At 38.0% G+C, this 19312-nt stretch overlaps 1 protein-coding gene across 9 annotated transcripts in view; it reads right to left on the reverse strand.

Moving 5' to 3' along the window:
* DNM1L (dynamin 1 like) overlaps positions 1-19312 on the reverse strand; it is a 65687-nt gene that overhangs the window by 25728 nt on the left and 20647 nt on the right. For 4 of the 9 annotated variants that reach the window (XM_055280168.2, XM_055280166.2, XM_055280170.2 and 1 more), the window contains exons 2-7: positions 16862-17009; positions 11045-11091; positions 10234-10305; positions 7528-7614; positions 5207-5369; positions 1187-1307 (exon numbers count right to left, since the gene is read on the reverse strand). In XM_055280168.2, the coding sequence (XP_055136143.2) occupies positions 1187-1307; positions 5207-5369; positions 7528-7614; positions 10234-10305; positions 11045-11091; positions 16862-17009 (638 nt within the window). Of the gene's footprint in view, positions 1-1186; positions 1308-5206; positions 5370-7527; positions 7617-10233; positions 10306-11044; positions 11092-12593; positions 12633-16648; positions 16655-16849; positions 17010-19312 lie in introns of those variants that run through there. The other 5 variants (XM_055280171.2, XM_055280174.2, XM_055280167.2 and 2 more) reach the window with 3 other exon arrangements.

The raw sequence follows: 19312 nt of genomic DNA on the forward strand, positions 1-19312 counted from the left end.
ATTAGGATACCTTTAATAAAATTTCTCCAAGTCACATCCTGGCAATTACACAGAATCACTAATGCTAGGGATTAAACCAATCTATTAAAATCTTGCCACCTTTAATTAGACACTCAATACTAGTTTCCTTTTCCCAGTTTTTAATACCAACTATTTATAAATTAGGATACCTTTAATAAAATTTCTCCAAGTCACATCCTGGCAATTACACAGAAGAATCACTAATGCCAGGGATTAAACCAATCTATTAAAATCCTGCCACCTTAAACTCTTTCTCGATCGGGTGCACATTAGATAATTTTTCCCTTATCCAGTACCTCCTCATACATAGCTTAACATGATAGGCAAGAATTCTCTTTTTTTTTGAGACGGAGTCTCGCTCTGTCTCCCAGGCTGGAGTGCAGTGGCGCGACCTCGGCTCACTGCAAGCTCCGCCTCCCGGGTTCACGCCATTCTCCTGCCTCAGCCTCTCTGAGTAGCTGGGACTACAGGCGCCCGCCACCACGCCCGGCTAATTTTTTGTATTTTTAGTAGAGACGGGGTTTCACCGTGGTCTCAATCTCCTGACCTCGTGATCCGCCCGCCACGGCCTCCCAAAGTGCTGGGATTACAAGCGTGAGCCACCGCGCCTGGCCAAGAATTCTTAAAGCCTGGCTATTACAACATTTCTTCCATTTTGTGGTATTGCTTACTTTAGAAACATTTTCCAGTAAAAATGTCTATGGGGGCAGGCACAGTGGCTCATGCCTGTAATCCCAGCACCTGGGAAACTAAGGTTGGAGGATTGCTTGAGCCCAGGAAGTCGAGACAAGCCTGGGCAACATGGCAAGACCTCATCACTACAAAAAATTAAAAATTAGCCAGGTGTGGTGGTACACACCTGTAGTCTCAGCTACTTGAAAGGCTGAAGTGGAAGGATCACTTGAGCCCAGAGGTTGAGGCTACAATGAGCCACAATCACGCCACTGCATTCCAGCCTAGGCAACAGAGAGAGACCCTATTTCAAAAAAAAAAAAAAAATTCTCTCTTTTCTCCCTTTAGGGCAACGGATTCTTTAGCAATACCAAGATCATAATAAAAGGAAGAAAAAATATAGGACAGTATCACATTTCAAACAGATTTTAGAAATTCAGACTTGCTCTGAAGTGAGAATGCTACCATTTCTTATCCCATTCTAACTGCTAACCTGTTAACTACTCCAATTATTCCAAGTTTGACTGGAATAACCCTTCCCATCAATACATCCATGGCATCAGTACCCGCATCCATGAGATCAAGTTTAGTGATTACAGCTAGGGTTCTGCGACCTGGCAAATGCAAAAAGAGAAAAGGGAAAAGAAAAGAAAGAAAATGATCCATTAAATAAAACTATTTAGTATTAATAAAGGAAAACCCTCATCTATAATCCCACTTAGTATTACCTCTGTCATCATTTTGGTAATGCCTTACTTACCAGTGCTTTTTTAAAAAATAATGTTAAACATTGTGTACAATTTTTTAAAACATTTTTGCCGGGCACGGTGGCTCACGCCTGTAATTCTAGCAGTTTGGGAGGCCAAGGCAGGTGGATCACCTGAGGTCAGGAGTTAGAGACCAGCCTGACTAACATGGTAAAACCCCATCTCTACTACAAATACAAAAATTAGCCAGGCATAGTGGCAGACACCTGTAATCCCAGCTGCTCGGCAGGCTGAAGCAGAATTGCTTGAACCCGGGAGGCAGAGGTTGCAGTGAGCTGAGATCGTGCCACTGCACTCCGGCCTGGGTGACAGAGCAAGACTCCGTCTAAAATATATATATATATATATATATATATATATATATATATATTTTATATATATATACTATATATATAAAATATATATATATATATATATATATAAAAATATAGATTTTTTTTCACATGTAATTTTTTGTTGACTCTTAGGGCTATTTTGTAAGCATTTAAAAAATCTGTATAAAATTTACATCCAGGTGATATGGCCCATGCCTGTAATCCCAACACTTTGGAAGGCCAAGGCAGGCAGATTGCTTGAGCCCAGGAGTTCGAGACCAGTCTGGGCAAAGTGGTGAAACTCTGTCTCTACAAAATATAGAAAGCAGAGTGTGGTAGTCCTAGCTACAGGTGAGGCTGAGGTGGGAGAATCACCTGAGCCCAGGTCAAGCCTGCAGTGAGCCATGATTGCACCACTGCACTCCACCCTGGGCAATGGAATGAGACCCTGTCTCAATAAACAAAAATTAAAATAAAAATATTTACTCTTTTTTGGTGTACAGTTCTAAGAGTTTTGACAAATGCCAAGAGATATGTCACAACCAACTCAAGACATTGCCGCCCCCCCCACCAAATTTTCTTATGCTAACCAATCAAACCAGTTTTCCATTCCTAGTTTTGCCTTTTCTAGAATGTGTTATATAAATGAAATCAGATAGTACATAACCTTTTGAATCTGGCTTCATTTAGCATAATGCATTTGAGATTCATCTGTGTTCTTGTATATTAATAGTCTATTCCCTTTTATTGCAGAGTAGTGTCCCATTGTATGGAATGTACTATACTTTAGTTTCACTCCCCATCTGAGAAATACGTGAGTTGTTTCTAGTTTTTGAAAATTATGAATAAAGCTGCTGTAGACATTTGCATACAGTTTTTTATATGAACACTGGTTCTCACTTAACATGGTTAAACACCTAGGAATGAGACTGCTAATTTAACTTTATAAGAAACTGCCAGACTGTTTCCAAAATTAATACACCACTCCCACCAGCAATGTGTGAGAGTTCCAACTGCTCTGCATAGTGTACAATTTTACCTATGGCATTCTTCAGTTATAAGCATTTTTCTTTTTTTTTTGAGACATTGTCCTACTCTGTTGTCCAGGCTGGAATGCAGTGGCACAATCTCGGCTCACTGTAACCTTCGCCTCCAGAGTTCAAGTGATTCTCATGTCTCAGCCTCCCAGTAGCTGGGACTACAGGCATGCACCACCATGCCTGGCTAATTTTTGTATTTTTAGTAGAGATGGGGTTTCACCATGTTGGCCAGGCTGCTCTGGAACTTCTGGCCTCAAGCGATCCGCTGGCCTCAAGCGATCCGCTCACCTCAGCCTCCCAAAGTGCTGGGATTACAAGTGTGAGCCACCATGCCCAGCCTACAAGCATTTTTCTGTATTGCTACAAATCTACAAAATCATCCTTTTTAATTATTTCATATTTTATTATTGTAATTTACTTAATCCTTCCAACTGCTGGCCGTATTGTTTCTAATTTTTTATACTATAAATAATACTGGGCCAGATTATTTTCTTATGATGTATTACTAGATTATGATTAGTAATCAAGCCAGGCGCAGTGGCTCACTCTTGTAATCCCAACACTTTGGGAGACTGAGGTGGGAAGATCACTTGAGCCCAGGAGTGCAAGTTTGCAGTGAGGCATGATTGTGCCACTGCACTCCAGGCCTGCGCAACAGAGTGAGACCCTACGTAGGGTAGATTAGATTAAAAACATGACAATATCTATGGCTCAAGAGTCAGTTTAAAATAGAGTTTATACATATAAAATGCTTAACAGGTTTTTTGTTTGTTTGTTTGTTTTTTATGAAGGTCTGGCTCTGAAGCCAGGCAAGAGTGCAATGGCATGATCTCAGCTCACTGCAACCGCTGCCTCCCAGGCTCAAGCCATCCTCCCCCCTCAGCATCCCAAGTAGCTAGGACCACAGCCCAGTGCCACCATACCCAGATAATTTTTTTTTTTAATAGAGATGGGGCTCTCACTTTGCTGCCCAGGCTGGTCTCGAACTCCTGAGCTCAAGTGATCCACCCACCTTGGCCTCCCAAAGTGCTTGGTATTACGGGCATGAGCCACTGAGCCCAGTCTACTTTAAATAATAAAAATAAAACGTAAATAAACTCTTTGATACAGTTTATCTTTTAATTTAACTGAAATGAACACTATTTACTCAAGTGGTAAAAAAAAGTTTCTTAAAAACTTGAAATATAAAATTTTGGGGCCAAGCGTGGTGGCTTACGCCTGTAATCCCAGCACTTTGGGAGGCCGAGGCAGGCGGATCACGAGGTCAGGAGATCGAGACCATCCTGGCTAACACGGTGAAACCCTGTCTCTACTAGAAATACAAAAAATTAGCCAGGCGTGGTGGCAGGTGCCTGTAGTCCCAGCTACTCAGGAGACTGAGGCAGGAGAATGGCGTGAACCCGGGAGGCAGAGCTTGCAGTGAACCGAGACCGAGACTGCACCACTGCACTCCAGCCTGGGCGACAGAGCAAGACTCCATCTCAAAAAAAAAAAAAAAAATTGTTAAAGTGACCCTGCTTGTGGGAATTTTTATTGGCAGTCTTAGCACTATTTCCTATCAAATTTTTATTTGAAATTATTCTTCAAAGCAGGGAAAGAAAAACATGACACAACCTTCAGACCCTCTGAATAGTAAGGTGAAAAAAATGGTTTCTGTATGAGACCATGCATACATTTGTTAGCAACAATAGTAACCACTCTCTTACAAGCTAGCGTTTTATATATACTACGGGATGTGCACTCCATCATGAGTCAAGCCTCAGTGACCTACAGTATGAACTAATCCTTGGGGCTAAAATGCTTCATGAAAGGATGCTACCTTCATTTCTAAAAATCCCCTGTGCCTTGAGCATGTCTAAATATTTTCTACCTCTGCAGAATGTAGATACCATAATTCTCTACTGTACCATAATAATCTACAATGATTATCTACTGTGTGTTTTTTTTTTTTTAACAGACAGAGTCTATGTTGCCCGGGCTGACTTAGAACTCCTGGCCTCAAGCAATGCTCCCATCTCAGCCTTCTGAGTAGCTGGGACCGCAGGCACATGTGACCACACCTGGCTATGTTATTTATTCTTAAAAGTCAGCCATTCAAATACCTAGGTCGCAAAACAAGAAATCCTTTTTGCAAAGCCACTGTATTATTTTTAAATTATTAGGTAACCATTACGAATAAAGATGTGAAATATTTTCGCCTAGTCTGTATAGCAACTTAATAACCTTATTTTCCATCAGAATTTCTATTTTTATAAACAAAAATAGGAAAGCATTATCTTTTAAATTTGTATTCACAACTAGAGATACTGTTTTTAAAGAGAAAAATTCCTTTCTCAAGGGTAGATTTACCATTGTAAAATAAGCATCTCATTAAATTAACATCTGTCCTTACCATCTGGGTCTACCTCTCTTGAAATTTTAAGTGCCTCTGATGTTGCCATATCTGTATTAGCAGCAGTGACAGCGAGGATAATGGAATTTGGGTTACTGATGAACCGAAGAATGAGCTCTCTGATTTGAAGCTCAATATCCTTAGGTTGATCACCTACAGGCACCTAAACCAAACAGAGATGAGCAAGGAACTAACAATTAAAAACCAACTCAGCTTTTTTACCCACATTTAATCCATAGAATATAGGTGTATCCATTTACAAATAGTTAAAATAAAAATAAAGACATTACTAATATACTACAATGGTATTTATGAATCTGGTAATGTGTCAAGTCTCAAAGTATAACTCTTGCAAATATCAAAAGTTGATCTAATACAATCCCATGTTAAGAACTGGTCAATGTTGATTGGCTAGATACAAATTCATTCACTCATTCATTCAATTACCAAGTGTTTACTGGCAGCCTACTCTATTTCAGGCACTTTTCTCAATGTGATTTCAGGTCGTGTCAGATTATGTTACAGTAGTGAATTTTAAAAAGACCAAACTTTCTGCCTTCACAGAACGTATGTTTTAGTAATAACAGGCATATAATAAACAAAAACATATATATAGTATCCAGATGGTGGTAAGGGCTGTGGGAAAATAAGGCAGAACAGCAAGCTAGGGAATGATTAGAGATGATTCTTTTTGTTTTTTTTTGAGACAGGGTCTCACTGTATCATATAGGCTGGAGTGCAGTGGTGCGATCATAGCTCACTGTATCTTCGAACTCCTGGGCTCAAATGATCCTCCTGCCTCAGCCTCCCAAAGTGCTAGAACTACAAGCATAAGCCACTGCACCTAGCCATTAGGATTATGATTTTAATGTTTTAAATTGGATTATGTTTTTAAATAGAGTAATCAGGGAAACTTCACTGAGACAACTGACACTTAAGAGAATGAGCAGAAATTAAGCCAGTAAGGGAGAGATAACATCAGACATCTGGGGGAAGAACATTCCAAAGAGAGTGAACAATAAGGGCAGAAGGCTGAAGCAAAAGGAGTTAGGAGAAGAATAGGGACGTACCAAGTAGATACTTTAGACCCCTGTAATAACTTGGGCTTTTACTCTTAGTGAAATGGGAGAGGTTTTAAGTCAAGGAATGACAAGAAACTGGAGAGATTTTGAGCCAAGAAATGACACAATGGAATTTTCACTTTCATCGTATCACTGTCTACTAAGATGAGATCACGAGGACGATCTATTATTTATTATTGTGCAGTAATCCAGGTAGCATGATAGTGGCTAGATCAGGACAGTAAATATGAATTTATAAAACATGACTGAGTTCTGGATATACTGTAAAGGTAGGAAGAGCCAAGAGGATTTGCTGGCAGGAAGTGGGATGTGGGATAAATGAGTGTCAAGGATGACTACAAACTCTGGCTAAGCAATTGGTAGAATGGAGTTGCCATTTATGTATTTAGAGACAGGGTCTCACTCTGTTGGCCAGGTTGGAGTGCAGTGATGCAATCATAGCTCACTGTAGCCTCAAATTCCTGGGCTCAAGCAATCCTCTTGCCTCAGCTGGGACTATATGCATGCACCACCATGCCCGACTAACTTTTGTATTTTTTGTAGAGACGTGGTCTCCCTATGTTGCCCAGGCTGGTCTCAAACTCCTGGGCTCAAAGAATTCCTCCCACCTTGATCTCCCAAAGTGCTGGGATTACAGGATAAGCCACCACACCAAACAGAGATGGGCAAGGAACTAATAATTAAAAATCAACTCAGCTTTTTTATGAGTTGCCATTTATTGCAATGGGGGAAGACTATAGACGGACCAAATCTAGTTGAGGAACAGGTCAGGAATTTGGTATTAGAGTTTGAAATGTCTATTAGACATTTAAGTGTATATGTCGAATAAAAACTAGATATACAAGTCTGGAGATATTTGAATGCCGTCAATATACAGAGCCTTACGTAGTTAAAGCCATAGAATATGATGAAATCATCAAGGGAAAGCGTACCTAGAGAAAACAAGAGTTCCACAAACTGAGCTCTGGGGCACTCACTGTTTAGACATTGGGGAGATGAAAAGAAACAGCAAAAGAGACTGAAAAGGAGTGGCCAGTGAGACTGCAGATAAACCTGTAGAGTGTGGTATCCTGGAAGCCAAGTAAAGAAAGTGTTTCAAGGAGAAAGGAGGGCTCAACGTTATCAAACGCTGCTAACAGATCAAATCAAAGTGATTGCAAAAAGAAGCTGATTATTCTCATATGGGATGTCAACGAAGTGAAAACAACCTGACCAAATCTACAACTATTCCTTCCTTACCTTGGTCATTCCTGGCAAATCCACAAGTGTCAAATTGACAACGTTGGGTGAAAAAATCTTAAGATGAATTGGTTCAGGGCTTACTCCCTAGAAATAAATTTTAAAATATTATATTAAAATTTCAATGAACTACGAAGTAATAAACTTGAAGTACACAGACATTAATGCTTTTAAAAATGAATTAAATCATGATCCCTAAAACTTTTTTTTAACAATCAAAACCTGATGAAACACATGGGAAGTCAGGTAGCCAGACATATTAACAGGTTATAATCCTACCTCTATCCCTGTATCGTATTATATGTACATGTATTATATACCATCTATTATTTCACATTCTTTTCTCTTGATTATAAACATAAACTTTTCCTTTTTTTTTTTTGAGACAAGGTCTCACTCTACCACACAGGCTGGAGTGCAGTGGTGCAATCATGGCTCACCGCAGCCTCAAACTCCCAGGCCCAAGCAATCCTCTGGCCTTAGCCTCCAGACTAGCTGGGACTACAAGGCGTGCGCCACCATGTCCAGATAATTTCTTTTTTATGTTTTGTAGAGACCAGGTATTACAATGTTGCCCAGGCTGGCATATGCCATTCCTTAAATACGTTTAATAGATTTAGTGCTGAATAAAAGAATAATGTATTCCTCACTATCCAAATTTATGAGGTTCTGAGTTCAGAGGGTAAGGCATAGATAACAAGTTGTCCAAATCAGCCTGGTTCCTGATCTTTGAATATCAAGTGGCAAGAATGTGTACAGTAAGAGATTCCTCAAGAAGTTTATCTAACTCTTTAATCTCTAGTAAGAATTTGGATAGTGAGAGAGACGTGTATTTTCTCTCCTGTAGACTAAGATTACTGCGTAGGCTCCCTCCTCTTCACCTCTGGCCCTCTACAAGTATTAGGATTGAATCGACTACATGTAAAAAGACACTTATGAGATGTTTATACCCTGTCTTTGTACATGCCCTTCTTTAGCCTTTAATATATCCTCTCATCATCTGTTTAACTACCTTACGTTTTCCCTCATTAACCCACTGAGAATTCTAATTTCCCAGCAAGTTTTTAATATCCTTTACTCCACGTTCCCTATACAATTATATTTGCTATTTTAGATTACTCTGTGCTATTTTTCCATTATAAATACTCCAGTGTTCCAAAGCCAACAAATGTCACTATCTGGCATACCTACTTAGGTTGTATATTTCTCAGGATCTTTATTGCCATGGCATTCCCTATCAGTCCAATACAAAGCTCTGCCCAATGCCTTTGCAACTCCAATCTCACAGACATTTTAAATCCTTCAGGGCTGTATGTTAGGCATATGCAGTCATTTACATATTTTGACATAAAAATTATATAAGATCAAAATATCATTTACTTCATTACATACGTGATTTGGGAAAGAAGAGATGTTTCAAAGATTTGGGGTTGGGGGACTTTTCATCTTTTAGACACTGTGGATGAAAAGCTGCTAGGTAAGTAAATTATATCCTCAACATAAATTAAACATCTTGTAGGTATAGACTCAATCTTTAATGACATTCAGTTTAGTGTAACTAAAAACATTTCCGAATCACCACAACACTCTAAATTCTGGTACTGTGTAAAACTACCACCAACTGCTGAGTTCAGTAAGTAAATGGGGACTGTAGGAGAAGGAATTCAGACTGATGTTATGATCAATAACATTCCAAAAGCCAAAAATATCCCTGATATAATTAGAGGAATGACGACAAGCTCATCTAGTTTCTGGCCACTTTTTCAACCCCTTCTACACAACATGGTTACTAGAAATTCAGGGAAGTATGGCAACAGTAGCAGTAGCTCAAAGGTAACCAGCCTAGAGTTCAATAATGAACAAAGCTCAGTCAGTCACTGTAACAGCAACAAATATCCTGAACAGTCATAAAGGTTAACATGACTCTAAAAATGCCTTTCTGTCAGGAAATAATCTTTAGTAACTGGCAAATACAAGGATTCAATATTTGTTGAATATTATTACTAGGCTAGGGCCCACTTGTGGGATTAAATGTGCCTCTGGATAATGTAAGAATGGAGCTAAGAACAAAAAGGAAGGGAAATAAAAATTTCAAGAGATATATATAAAAAACATAAAGAGAAAAACAATAGGAATAAAGGAGAGAAGACAGAAGACAGCAGGATTCAGGCAAGGCAGTGATAGTACCTAGTGTCAAGATTAATAGTATCTTAGATACCTAACTTACTTTACATTTTCACAATCTCAGAAAATAAGAAAATAACCAGTTGCTAATGTATTATTTTCATTTTCACTAAAAAAAAGAAAAAAAAATTCCCAAATTTGTCTCTTTGCTTTCATAAGCAAATCTAGCCATACATAGGTAAGAAAAAGAACTCAAAAGATATATATATATAAGTGATACACTGCTTCCTGAGTTAGAGTACAATCAATCCATCAGAAAAAGATAACTTATTGTAGCAATATTAAGTAGAATTATGTAATAATGTGGTATGTACATGGCAGGAACAAGAATAAACATCTAAATAAAATATTTGATTTATATGAAAGCTTTAAGAAAGAAAAGGGATTTTAAGCAAAGTTCTATATATCTGTGAAAATACTCCATTTGTTTCAAAGTCCATTATGAATTTACAGTGTCCATCGCTTCACCTCAATTATGTATTTACTGATGCTTATGCCTTCCAGCTCTAAAAAGATGCCTACCTTATTATTTCCTGAAATTCTTTCTGTTTCATTTTCAATTTCTTGTCGAATTTCATCAAAATCCGTGTAGAGCTAAAAATTTTTGAAATAAAAAAGCATAATATTCAAAATAAGATCAAAAGTTCTTAAGTTGGAGGGGGAGTCCATATACTTCAAGGATGTCTATGTATTTGCTTCAGAGAATAAATAAAATTCTAATGTATACATATTTTCTGAGCTAAGGATTCATAGTTTTTTTATGAGTTTTTTTTTTTGTTTGGCTTTTTTTTTCTTTGAGACAGGGTCTGACTCTGTCACCCAGACTGGAGTGCAGTGGCACAATCATGGCTCACTGCAGCCTCAACCTCCCATCCTCAAGCCATCCTCCCGCCTCAGCCTTCCAAGTAGCTAGGACTACAGGTGCATGCCACCACGCGGGGCTAATTTTTTTTAGTTTTTATAGAGACAGGGTCCCCCTATATTCCCCAGGCTGGACTCGAACTCCTGGGCTCAAGTGATCCACCCATTTTAGCCTCCCTAAGTACTGGGATTACTTGCATGAGCCACTATGCCTGGCCATTATGAACTTTTCAAAGCTTCCTGATCCCACAACAATTAAGAATCACCAAATCACAGAGAAAATCGGCCTCAATTTCAAGTGTTTTCCAATAAACAATTGTGGTTAGAAACGTTACTAAGATTTATTTTATAAGGAATAGTTATAGTTACTTTAAAATAACATAATTGCCAATGATTAGAAACTAAATTATCAAGTATTCATACAAAATACTATTTTCAACATTATTACTTCATTATATGCATGTGTGATTACCTTATTTTTGGTGTGAAGAAATTTACCCCATTCTTCTGCTTCCACCCCTGGAAAAAGAAAAACTCATTTATTGGAAACTATGGAAACTACTTTTTATCTTTAGGAATTCAAAAAGGCAACATAATAAAACACTTGTTAACTTGTATTTAATTTTGCCATTAAGTACAAGTTAACAAGTATTTTAAGGTCTGCTAAATCATATTTTTCTAAAATTGTATTTTCTGCTAAATTATATTTTAAAAATTGTACGGTGTATTTCAAAAACATGACCAACTTCAGGCAGAGCTGCTCACAGGTCTTCCCACTAGTTGAAATCTAGATTTTGCAAATAAAATTGTTTATTTCTCTTCATATTTTTTTGTGTCGTTATATTACAGTAAAAAGAATATTCTTTAGTTTTGAACATCTTACATATAAAAGCAGTTTTCTGACGAAAGTAAAGTTAGTAGCTAAGAAGAAAAATTAAGAATCCCACTGAGTAGCGCAAAAAACGTATGTAACAGATTTACACATATGACTCAAGGAAAAATTTTACAATGTGTCAATGAAACAGCTAATTCTTCAGTTCTTTTTAAAAATTTGGTTTCCTGTTGGTTACCTGTAGAGCCACAACTTGCTGTTCCTTTAAAGAGCTCTCTCATTATTATAGAGCTAGCTGCTTTGTAATTTATACACACTGTCAAGATGATTTTCCCCCAGGGTCAAGACTGTTTTCCCTTGGAACTGGAGGCAGGAAAGAAAGAAAATGGAAGAAAAGGAAAAACAAGAACCCTGGTATATGCAGCGTAAGGAGTTGCCACTCTCCATTAGTTTCCAGTCATAGGTCTGTTCCTCTTGTACTTGCTGAAGGAAGGAAAATAGATTCACTGTTGCACTGTGTGAAGTAGTCTAAAACTTGGAGAGCAAGATATAGTCAGTTTTTCCCAGAAAAACTAGAACTGTTTAATTGTGGAAAGATAATCTAACTTTATCTCCTCCAAACAACAGCTGTTTTGCTTTTGTCAAATTTAGAAAAGGTTAAAATACCTTAATAAGTGTATTGAATAATGCATATCAGCCTCCTGAAGTCTAAATAAAAATGATTATAAGATATTGAGACAAACAGAAGAGTGAGTCGGTCCTTTGGTGGAATAGAGGTAAATAAAACCGGATCCTTTTTGCAGATAAAATGCTCACCTACTTGTAGCTTAGTACCTTCTTCCAAGAAGTCTCATTGGAGGACTGGAGTAATCTAGGTGAACAGAACTCACAAAATGCAAGTACTACATACCAAAGAGCTGTTTCTAATTTATCTTATTATATTTAAAAAGGCTTGGCTTCACAAGCATGTCTTCAAAAATAAAAATAAAATAAATTACATTCACCACCAAAAAAGCTTGCATTTTGATGCAATGCCAAAAAAATAACAAGAACCACTAAAACCTGCAATCAATGTGGATGGGCAAATAAAAATGGAAGAAAAAAAAATGCACACAGCCTGTAATAGTACATAAGCACACATGCAGGCATAAGAGAAAAAAAGGGTCAAAAGCAAATGGATAAAGGAAACCTTTAGAAAGGTGTCTTGAGTTTTTCCATGTAGCAGGGTCTGTAGTTAAAGAGAAACAGCACAGAATAAGTTTAGTGCTTATCCCTAAAATTTTAAACCTTATTAAAAATTCAAATGTGCAGAAACCTGATCACATTTCAAATGCACATAGCATTCAATCATTCAAAATTTACTGACGAAAGTAAAGTTAGTGGCTAAGAAGAAAAATTAAGAATCCCACTGAGTAGTGCAAAATACAACTAGAATTAGAGGGATGTATATAATATTTTTAGGTCATAGAAACAAAGCATATTGCTTGCCATAACTTATTTTTAACATTTTTAGGAAACAACCTTTCCAATATGATTAGTTATATCTGGCTTGTCTGAAAGTAGTTATCTCAATTGACTGTTCAGTCAGTTACAGATGGAACTCCTTGTTCTACTGTTTCCCGCCTTCTCACTACTGCACTTGACTACTCTAAAAAATAAAAATTAAATTTTTAAAGTTAATAAAAAAGTTATGTGACCATTATTTCTAATTCTGACACAAATGAAGCACAATTAATTCACTATTCAAAAATTTGGGTCAGGTGTGGGGCTCACACTTCTAATCCCAGCACTTTGAGAAGCCGAGGCAGACGGATCACCTGAGGTCAGGAGTTCAAGACCAGCCTGGCCAACGTGGCAAAACCCTGTCTCTACTAAAAATGCAAAAATTAGCTGGGCGTAGTGGCACACACCTGTAATCCCAGCTATTCAGGAGGCTGAGGCAGGAGAATTGCTTGAACCCAGGAGGTTTCAGTGAGCTGAGATCATTGCGCCACTGCACACCAGCCTGGGCAACAGAGCAAGACTCTGCCTGAAAAAAAAAAAACTTTGTCTGAGGTATCTGATAACCTACTACGGGAAAAGATAAATTGCCTGATTTTTAAAAATCTACAAAATATACTAAATACATCTTTCAAAACCTTCAAAGTTGGTAAGTATATGCAAATGTTTGCCCCATTAGCTAAGACTGGACTGTATAAGGGTATTTTATTTGAAACATATGTTGGATTTAATAGAACACCGCAGAAAGTTAACTCTTCACCTTCATGGACTCGATCCAAAGGGAGACTACTATGTGTATCACAGCACCCTATGCAGAAAAATTAATCCTTTTTCCTTTAATTCTAATGTATAATTTTACTGCTTTTTGGGGGGCAACTGATTGCTTTTACAAATAGGTTACTTAATGAAATGGGGGTAAAATTTCAAATTATACCAAGATTTTAAGCATTATTCTATGAAACATGTTTGCATTTTTTTTTTTTTTGAGATGGAGTCTTGCTCTGTTGCCCAGGCTGGAGTGCAATGGCTCGATCTCGGCTCACTGCAACCTCCGCCTCCCAGGTTCAAGCGATTCTCCTGCCTCAGCCTCCTAATCGATTAGCTGGGATTACAGGCACCCGCCACCACACCTAGCTTATTTTTGTGTTTTTAGTAGAGACGATGTTTCACCATGTTGCCAGGCTGGTCTCGAACTCCTGACCTCAGGTGATCCACCCACCTCAGCCTCCCAAAGTGCTAGGATTACAGGCGTAAGCCACCGCACCTGGCCTATGTTTGCATTTTTTAAAAAGAAAACAAAAAACTTTTGCTTTAGTTCAACAACTTTTCTCCCCAAATAAATTCTTTTTTTTTTCCACATTTTTTTTTTTCAAATTTCTACTGACACTGTTCAGAAGTATCATATATAGCACAATTTTGGCCTTGAATCAGCATGCTACTTTTGGATTTTGTCTCAAAGGAAAGCTGAGGAAAGCTTGATTTACTTCTTACAAATATATGAAAGATAACTGTGGAGTTCTATTCAAACTGAACCACCACTCCACTCTAAAACATAGTTTTGTTTTTAATAAAAATTTAACAGAAAATTCTTTTACATTGGCAGAAGTAGGCAGCAAGCTGAGATGACCATAAATCTACATATTGACACCTCAGTTATCCCACAGTTGACAGAATGAAGAATCCTATGCTAAATAAATTTCCTGACGATTGAATTATACATATTAAACACTAAGATATTTTACTTTAGCCAGTTTTGATGAAGCTACATCTAAAAGGGATTATACTTCTCCATGTCATCTTAGAATGTATCTTACTCTGCATCTACTATTGGTAACCTAGGTCTTTGTCATGTAACTAAGCCTTCACTGGCTAAAATCCCTACACAAAATGTTAGTAACTGACTTTTTTTTTTTTTTGAAAGTTTATGTTTTCCTCCCTTTCTCCTCTCTTATTATCATGCTGTCAGGTAGTTCACACTCTTCTAGCTAACTATATTGTTTATCTGCTTTATGGTTTCTAATTTTCTCTGGGTTAGAATGATTTATGATATGCTAGAATTGTTTATTCCAAAGATAAAGAAGCTTTGATGAAAAACTAACGAACTGTCTATGCTAGAATAAAACACGTGAAATCTAGTACTCAAATTTATATAATCTATATTGTGTTTGGGGTAGTTGAGTTGTCATTTTAAGCAAATATATATACAAAATGAGCACTAAGCTTGGAAAAAAACAGCAGGTAGGCAGATTTACTGACCAACCACTAAGAGGAGACATCAACAAAATATAGTGGACATAAAAACAAAGATACCAAAGAGCTGACACTACGATAGCTGAAATGTACACCCTTTTCTAACAAGCACAATTTTATCTTAGGAAACACTGCCCACAATTCAAATAGTTTCTGAGAGATAGGATATCATGGGCCCTCTCAAGATGACAGAAGAAAATGAAAAGTTAAAAAAAAAAAAAAAAAGAGAGAGAGAGAGACCTAATCTCATATAGTGTCTTAAGGTCTTAGTTTCAGGTGTTTGGTAAATTTGATTAAATCAGTTAGTGGGGATGAAATTTTATAAGTGTTATTCTATACATTTGAAGGTGAACCCCAGATTAATCCAAAATGATTAAATTCAAGGTTCAGAACTTCAATAAGTATTAGAGAAATGCAAAGTAATGAATAACATACCCAGAAGCTACCTAATGTAATTAAAAGGCTCTCACATATCCACTGGCAGTCTATCTAAAAATATTACTTGCAGCATCTACAACTACACTGACTTGCTTCAGTGACTAACATTCTAGAGTCATAGCAGATGCTCATGAGGTTTTTTCCCCATTAAAAAAAAAATTCAAGTCATCACCACCGACAGCTCCTACAGTAAATGAAAAAATCAGACACGGAAATTAAAATAAGTTCAATTTTGTCAAAACTATCATCCTATCTTAAATCAGAATAAGAAGTAGAATAAAACTGCATTGAAAACAGATCTCTGCAGATAAGTAACAGATATGCTACTCTGCTGCAGAAGTAATTTAATAATTAGAGCTATGTTACAGAGTTCTATAAATAAGAAAGTCTGAGCCAAATACTGAACTAAATAGGAAGATTAAATACATTACTCTCATTCAACATTTCAAACCTCATTAATATAAGTGTAATTAACATAGGATACATATTTGATAAGCAACTTAAAATCTGCTGACAGACACAGCATTCCCTATTTTCAATTTAATCAAAAAAGAACAGTTATAAAGGACAATGCCTATTTTCTTCTTTTTTTTTTTTTTTTTTGAGACAGTCTCGCTCTGTCACCTAGGCTGGAGTGCAGTGGCATGATCTCAGCTCACTGCAACCTCCACCTCCTGGGTTCAAGTGATTCTTCTGCCTCAGCCTCCCGAGTAGCTGGGACTACAGGCATGTGCCACCAAATCTGGCTAATTTTTGTATTTTTAGCAGAGACGGGGTTTCACCATATTGGCCAGGCTGGTCTCGAGCTTCTGACCTCATGATCCGCCCGCCTTGTGATCAGCACTTTGGGAGGGCAAGGCAGGCGGACAACTTGAGGTCAGGAGTTCGAGACCAGCCTGGCCAACAAAGTGAAACCCTGTCTCTACTAAAAATACAAAAATTAGCTGGGCGTGGTGGTGGGCGCCTATAATCCCAGCTACTTGGCAGGCTGAGGCAGGAGAATTGCTTGAGCCCAGGAGGTGGAGGTTGCAGTGAGCCAAGATTGCACCACTGCACTCCAGCCTGGGCGACAGAGTAAGACTCCCATCTCAAAAACAAAACAAAACAAAAACTACTCTTTTTTTACATTAAGAAAGATGCATACTACTTCTCACAGGACTTCTAATTATGCTACAGTCACTAATTTCTAATTATCGATTCATATCTTTTTAAGAATAGATCAAAAATGAAGAACTGTAAAATAATTCTTATCTCAAATCTGAAATTTACCATTTTCTTCTCCTGTTGTTTTTCGTTTATCTTCTTGTGAAACATGGACCAGCTGCAGAATGAGAGGTCTCCGGGTGACAATTCCAGTACCTCTGGGAAGCAGGTCCCTCCCCACCAGGCTTTCTAGCACTGAGCTCTTTCCGCTGCTCTGAAAACAGAATATATACAAGAGCAAAATGAGTTTCTTAACACATTTTTTGTTAATTCAATAAACTATACTAACAAACCAGCATACAGAATTATTTTAAAGGAAAAATTAGTGCAGAGACTTTTTTTTTTTTTTTGAGACGGAGTTTCACTCTTGTTGGCTTGGCTGGAGTGCAATGGCACAATCTCAGCTCACCGCAACCTCCGCTTCCCGGGTTCAAGCAATTCTCCTGCCTCAGCCTCCCAAATAGCTGGGATTACAGGCGTGCGCCACCATGCCCAGCCAATTTTTTGTATTTTTAGTAGAGATAGGGTTTCTCCATGTTGGTCAGGCTGGTCTTGAACTCCCGACCTCAGGTGATCCGCCTGCCTCAGCCTCCCAAAGTGCTGGGATTACAGGTGTGAGCCACCATGCCTGGCCACAGACTTTTTAAATGAAAGATAATTTTATTTCCTATTACATGATCTATTTGTTTTTAAGCCAAAACGAGAAAATAAAAGCCCTGGTTTCCCATAATTATCCCACCTATTTTGATACTCCACCAACCAGGTTTCAAAACCTACACAATACTGGTATATATAAAATCATGCCTATAATATGTAGTTATTTTACTGTAAATGGGACAGTAATGCATATCTTTTTCTCTAACCTTCTATTTTTATTAATTATTATTATTACAGTGTGTCACTCTATTACCCAGGCTAGAGTGCAGTGGTGCGATCACAGCTCATTGCAGCCTTGACCTCCCCAGGATCTGGTGATCCTCCCACATCAGCCTTCCCAGTAGCTGAGACTACGGGCATGCGCTACTATACCTGGCTAATTTTTGTATTTTGTAAAGGTGGGGCTTTGCCATGTTGCCCAGGCTTGTCTCAAACTCCTGGGCTCAAGCAATCCTCCCACCTCCGTCTCCCAAGTGCTGGGATTACAGGCATGAACCACTGCTCCTGGCCTAACCTTTTATTTTTAATGTAATAATCAGGGATATTGTTCCATATCAATACATTATCTACTTCTGTGTTAATCCCAGCACTTTGGGAGGCTGAGGCAGGCAGATCACCTGAGGTCAGGAGTTCAAGACCAGCCTGGCCAACATGGCAAAACGCTCTCTACTAAAAATACAAAAATTAGCTGGGTGTGGTGGCGCACGCCTGTAATCCCAGCTACTCAGGAGGCTGAGGCAGGAGAATCGCTTGAACCCGGGAGGTGGAGATTGCAGTGAGCCGAGGTCGCACCACTGCACTCCAGCCCGAGCATAGAGCGAGACTCTTTCTCAAAAAACAGAAATAGCTAAAACAGTATTCTACTATGTATAAAACCAAACCCGAACTGATGAGCATTTAGATGGTTTTTGGTTTTTGCTGTTTTTAACAATGCTGCAATGAATGTGGTAATACATATAACCTTACTCACTTATTACCTCACTAGATTTACTTCATTTAAGTTAAATTGCCGTTATTAACGAGCATACAGATTTTAAGCATTCATAGATACTGCCAGACTGCAAAGAAGAGGGCATCAAGCTATACTTCCAAGAGTTACCAGTTTGTTCAATTTGCTACAGCTCCATCAGTATTAAGCATCATTGCTTTCTTTCTTTTTTTTTTTTTTTTTTTTTTGAGATGGAGTCTTGCTCTGTCGCCCAGGCTGCTGGAGTGCAGTGGCACGATCTTGGCTCTCTGCAACCTCTACCTCCCAGGTTCAAGCAGTTCTCCTACCTCACCCTCCCAAGTAGCTGGGATCACAGGTGTGTGACACCACGCCCAGCGGTTTTGTATTTTTAGTAGAGACAGGGTTTCACCATGTGGGCCAGACTGGTTTCAAACTCCTGACCTCAAGTGATTCGCCCGCCTCGGCCTCCCAAAGCATCGTTTTTTGAATCTTTGCTACTTTGATAGATGGATACCAACAGCTCATTTAAATTTACATTCCTTTATTATTAAGGTCAAGCATCCTTTTGTTTAATGGCTTTCTGTATTTCTCCTTTAGTGATTTGCTTATTCAAATGCTAGCATTTTATATATTTCTTATTAGTTTATAATAAAGTTTTTTTATCCATAATAAGTGTTTCATTTTTCGTTGTTTTAAATATTTTCCAACTTTTTATTTTGAAATTTTCAATGCCACAAAAAAAGTTGCAAGAATGTTAACAGTGAATACTCATATATCTTAACATAATTCACCACTTATTAACATTTTGACACATTTACTTTATGTCTCTCTCTCCTTATATGTACACACAAAGACTTTTTTTCCTTTTGCTGTCCCATTTGAGAGTTAGTTACAGAAATCATGATACTCCA

Source organism: Symphalangus syndactylus, chromosome 5 (genome assembly GCF_028878055.3).
Source record: "Symphalangus syndactylus isolate Jambi chromosome 5, NHGRI_mSymSyn1-v2.1_pri, whole genome shotgun sequence".
NCBI lineage: Eukaryota > Metazoa > Chordata > Mammalia > Primates > Hylobatidae > Symphalangus > Symphalangus syndactylus.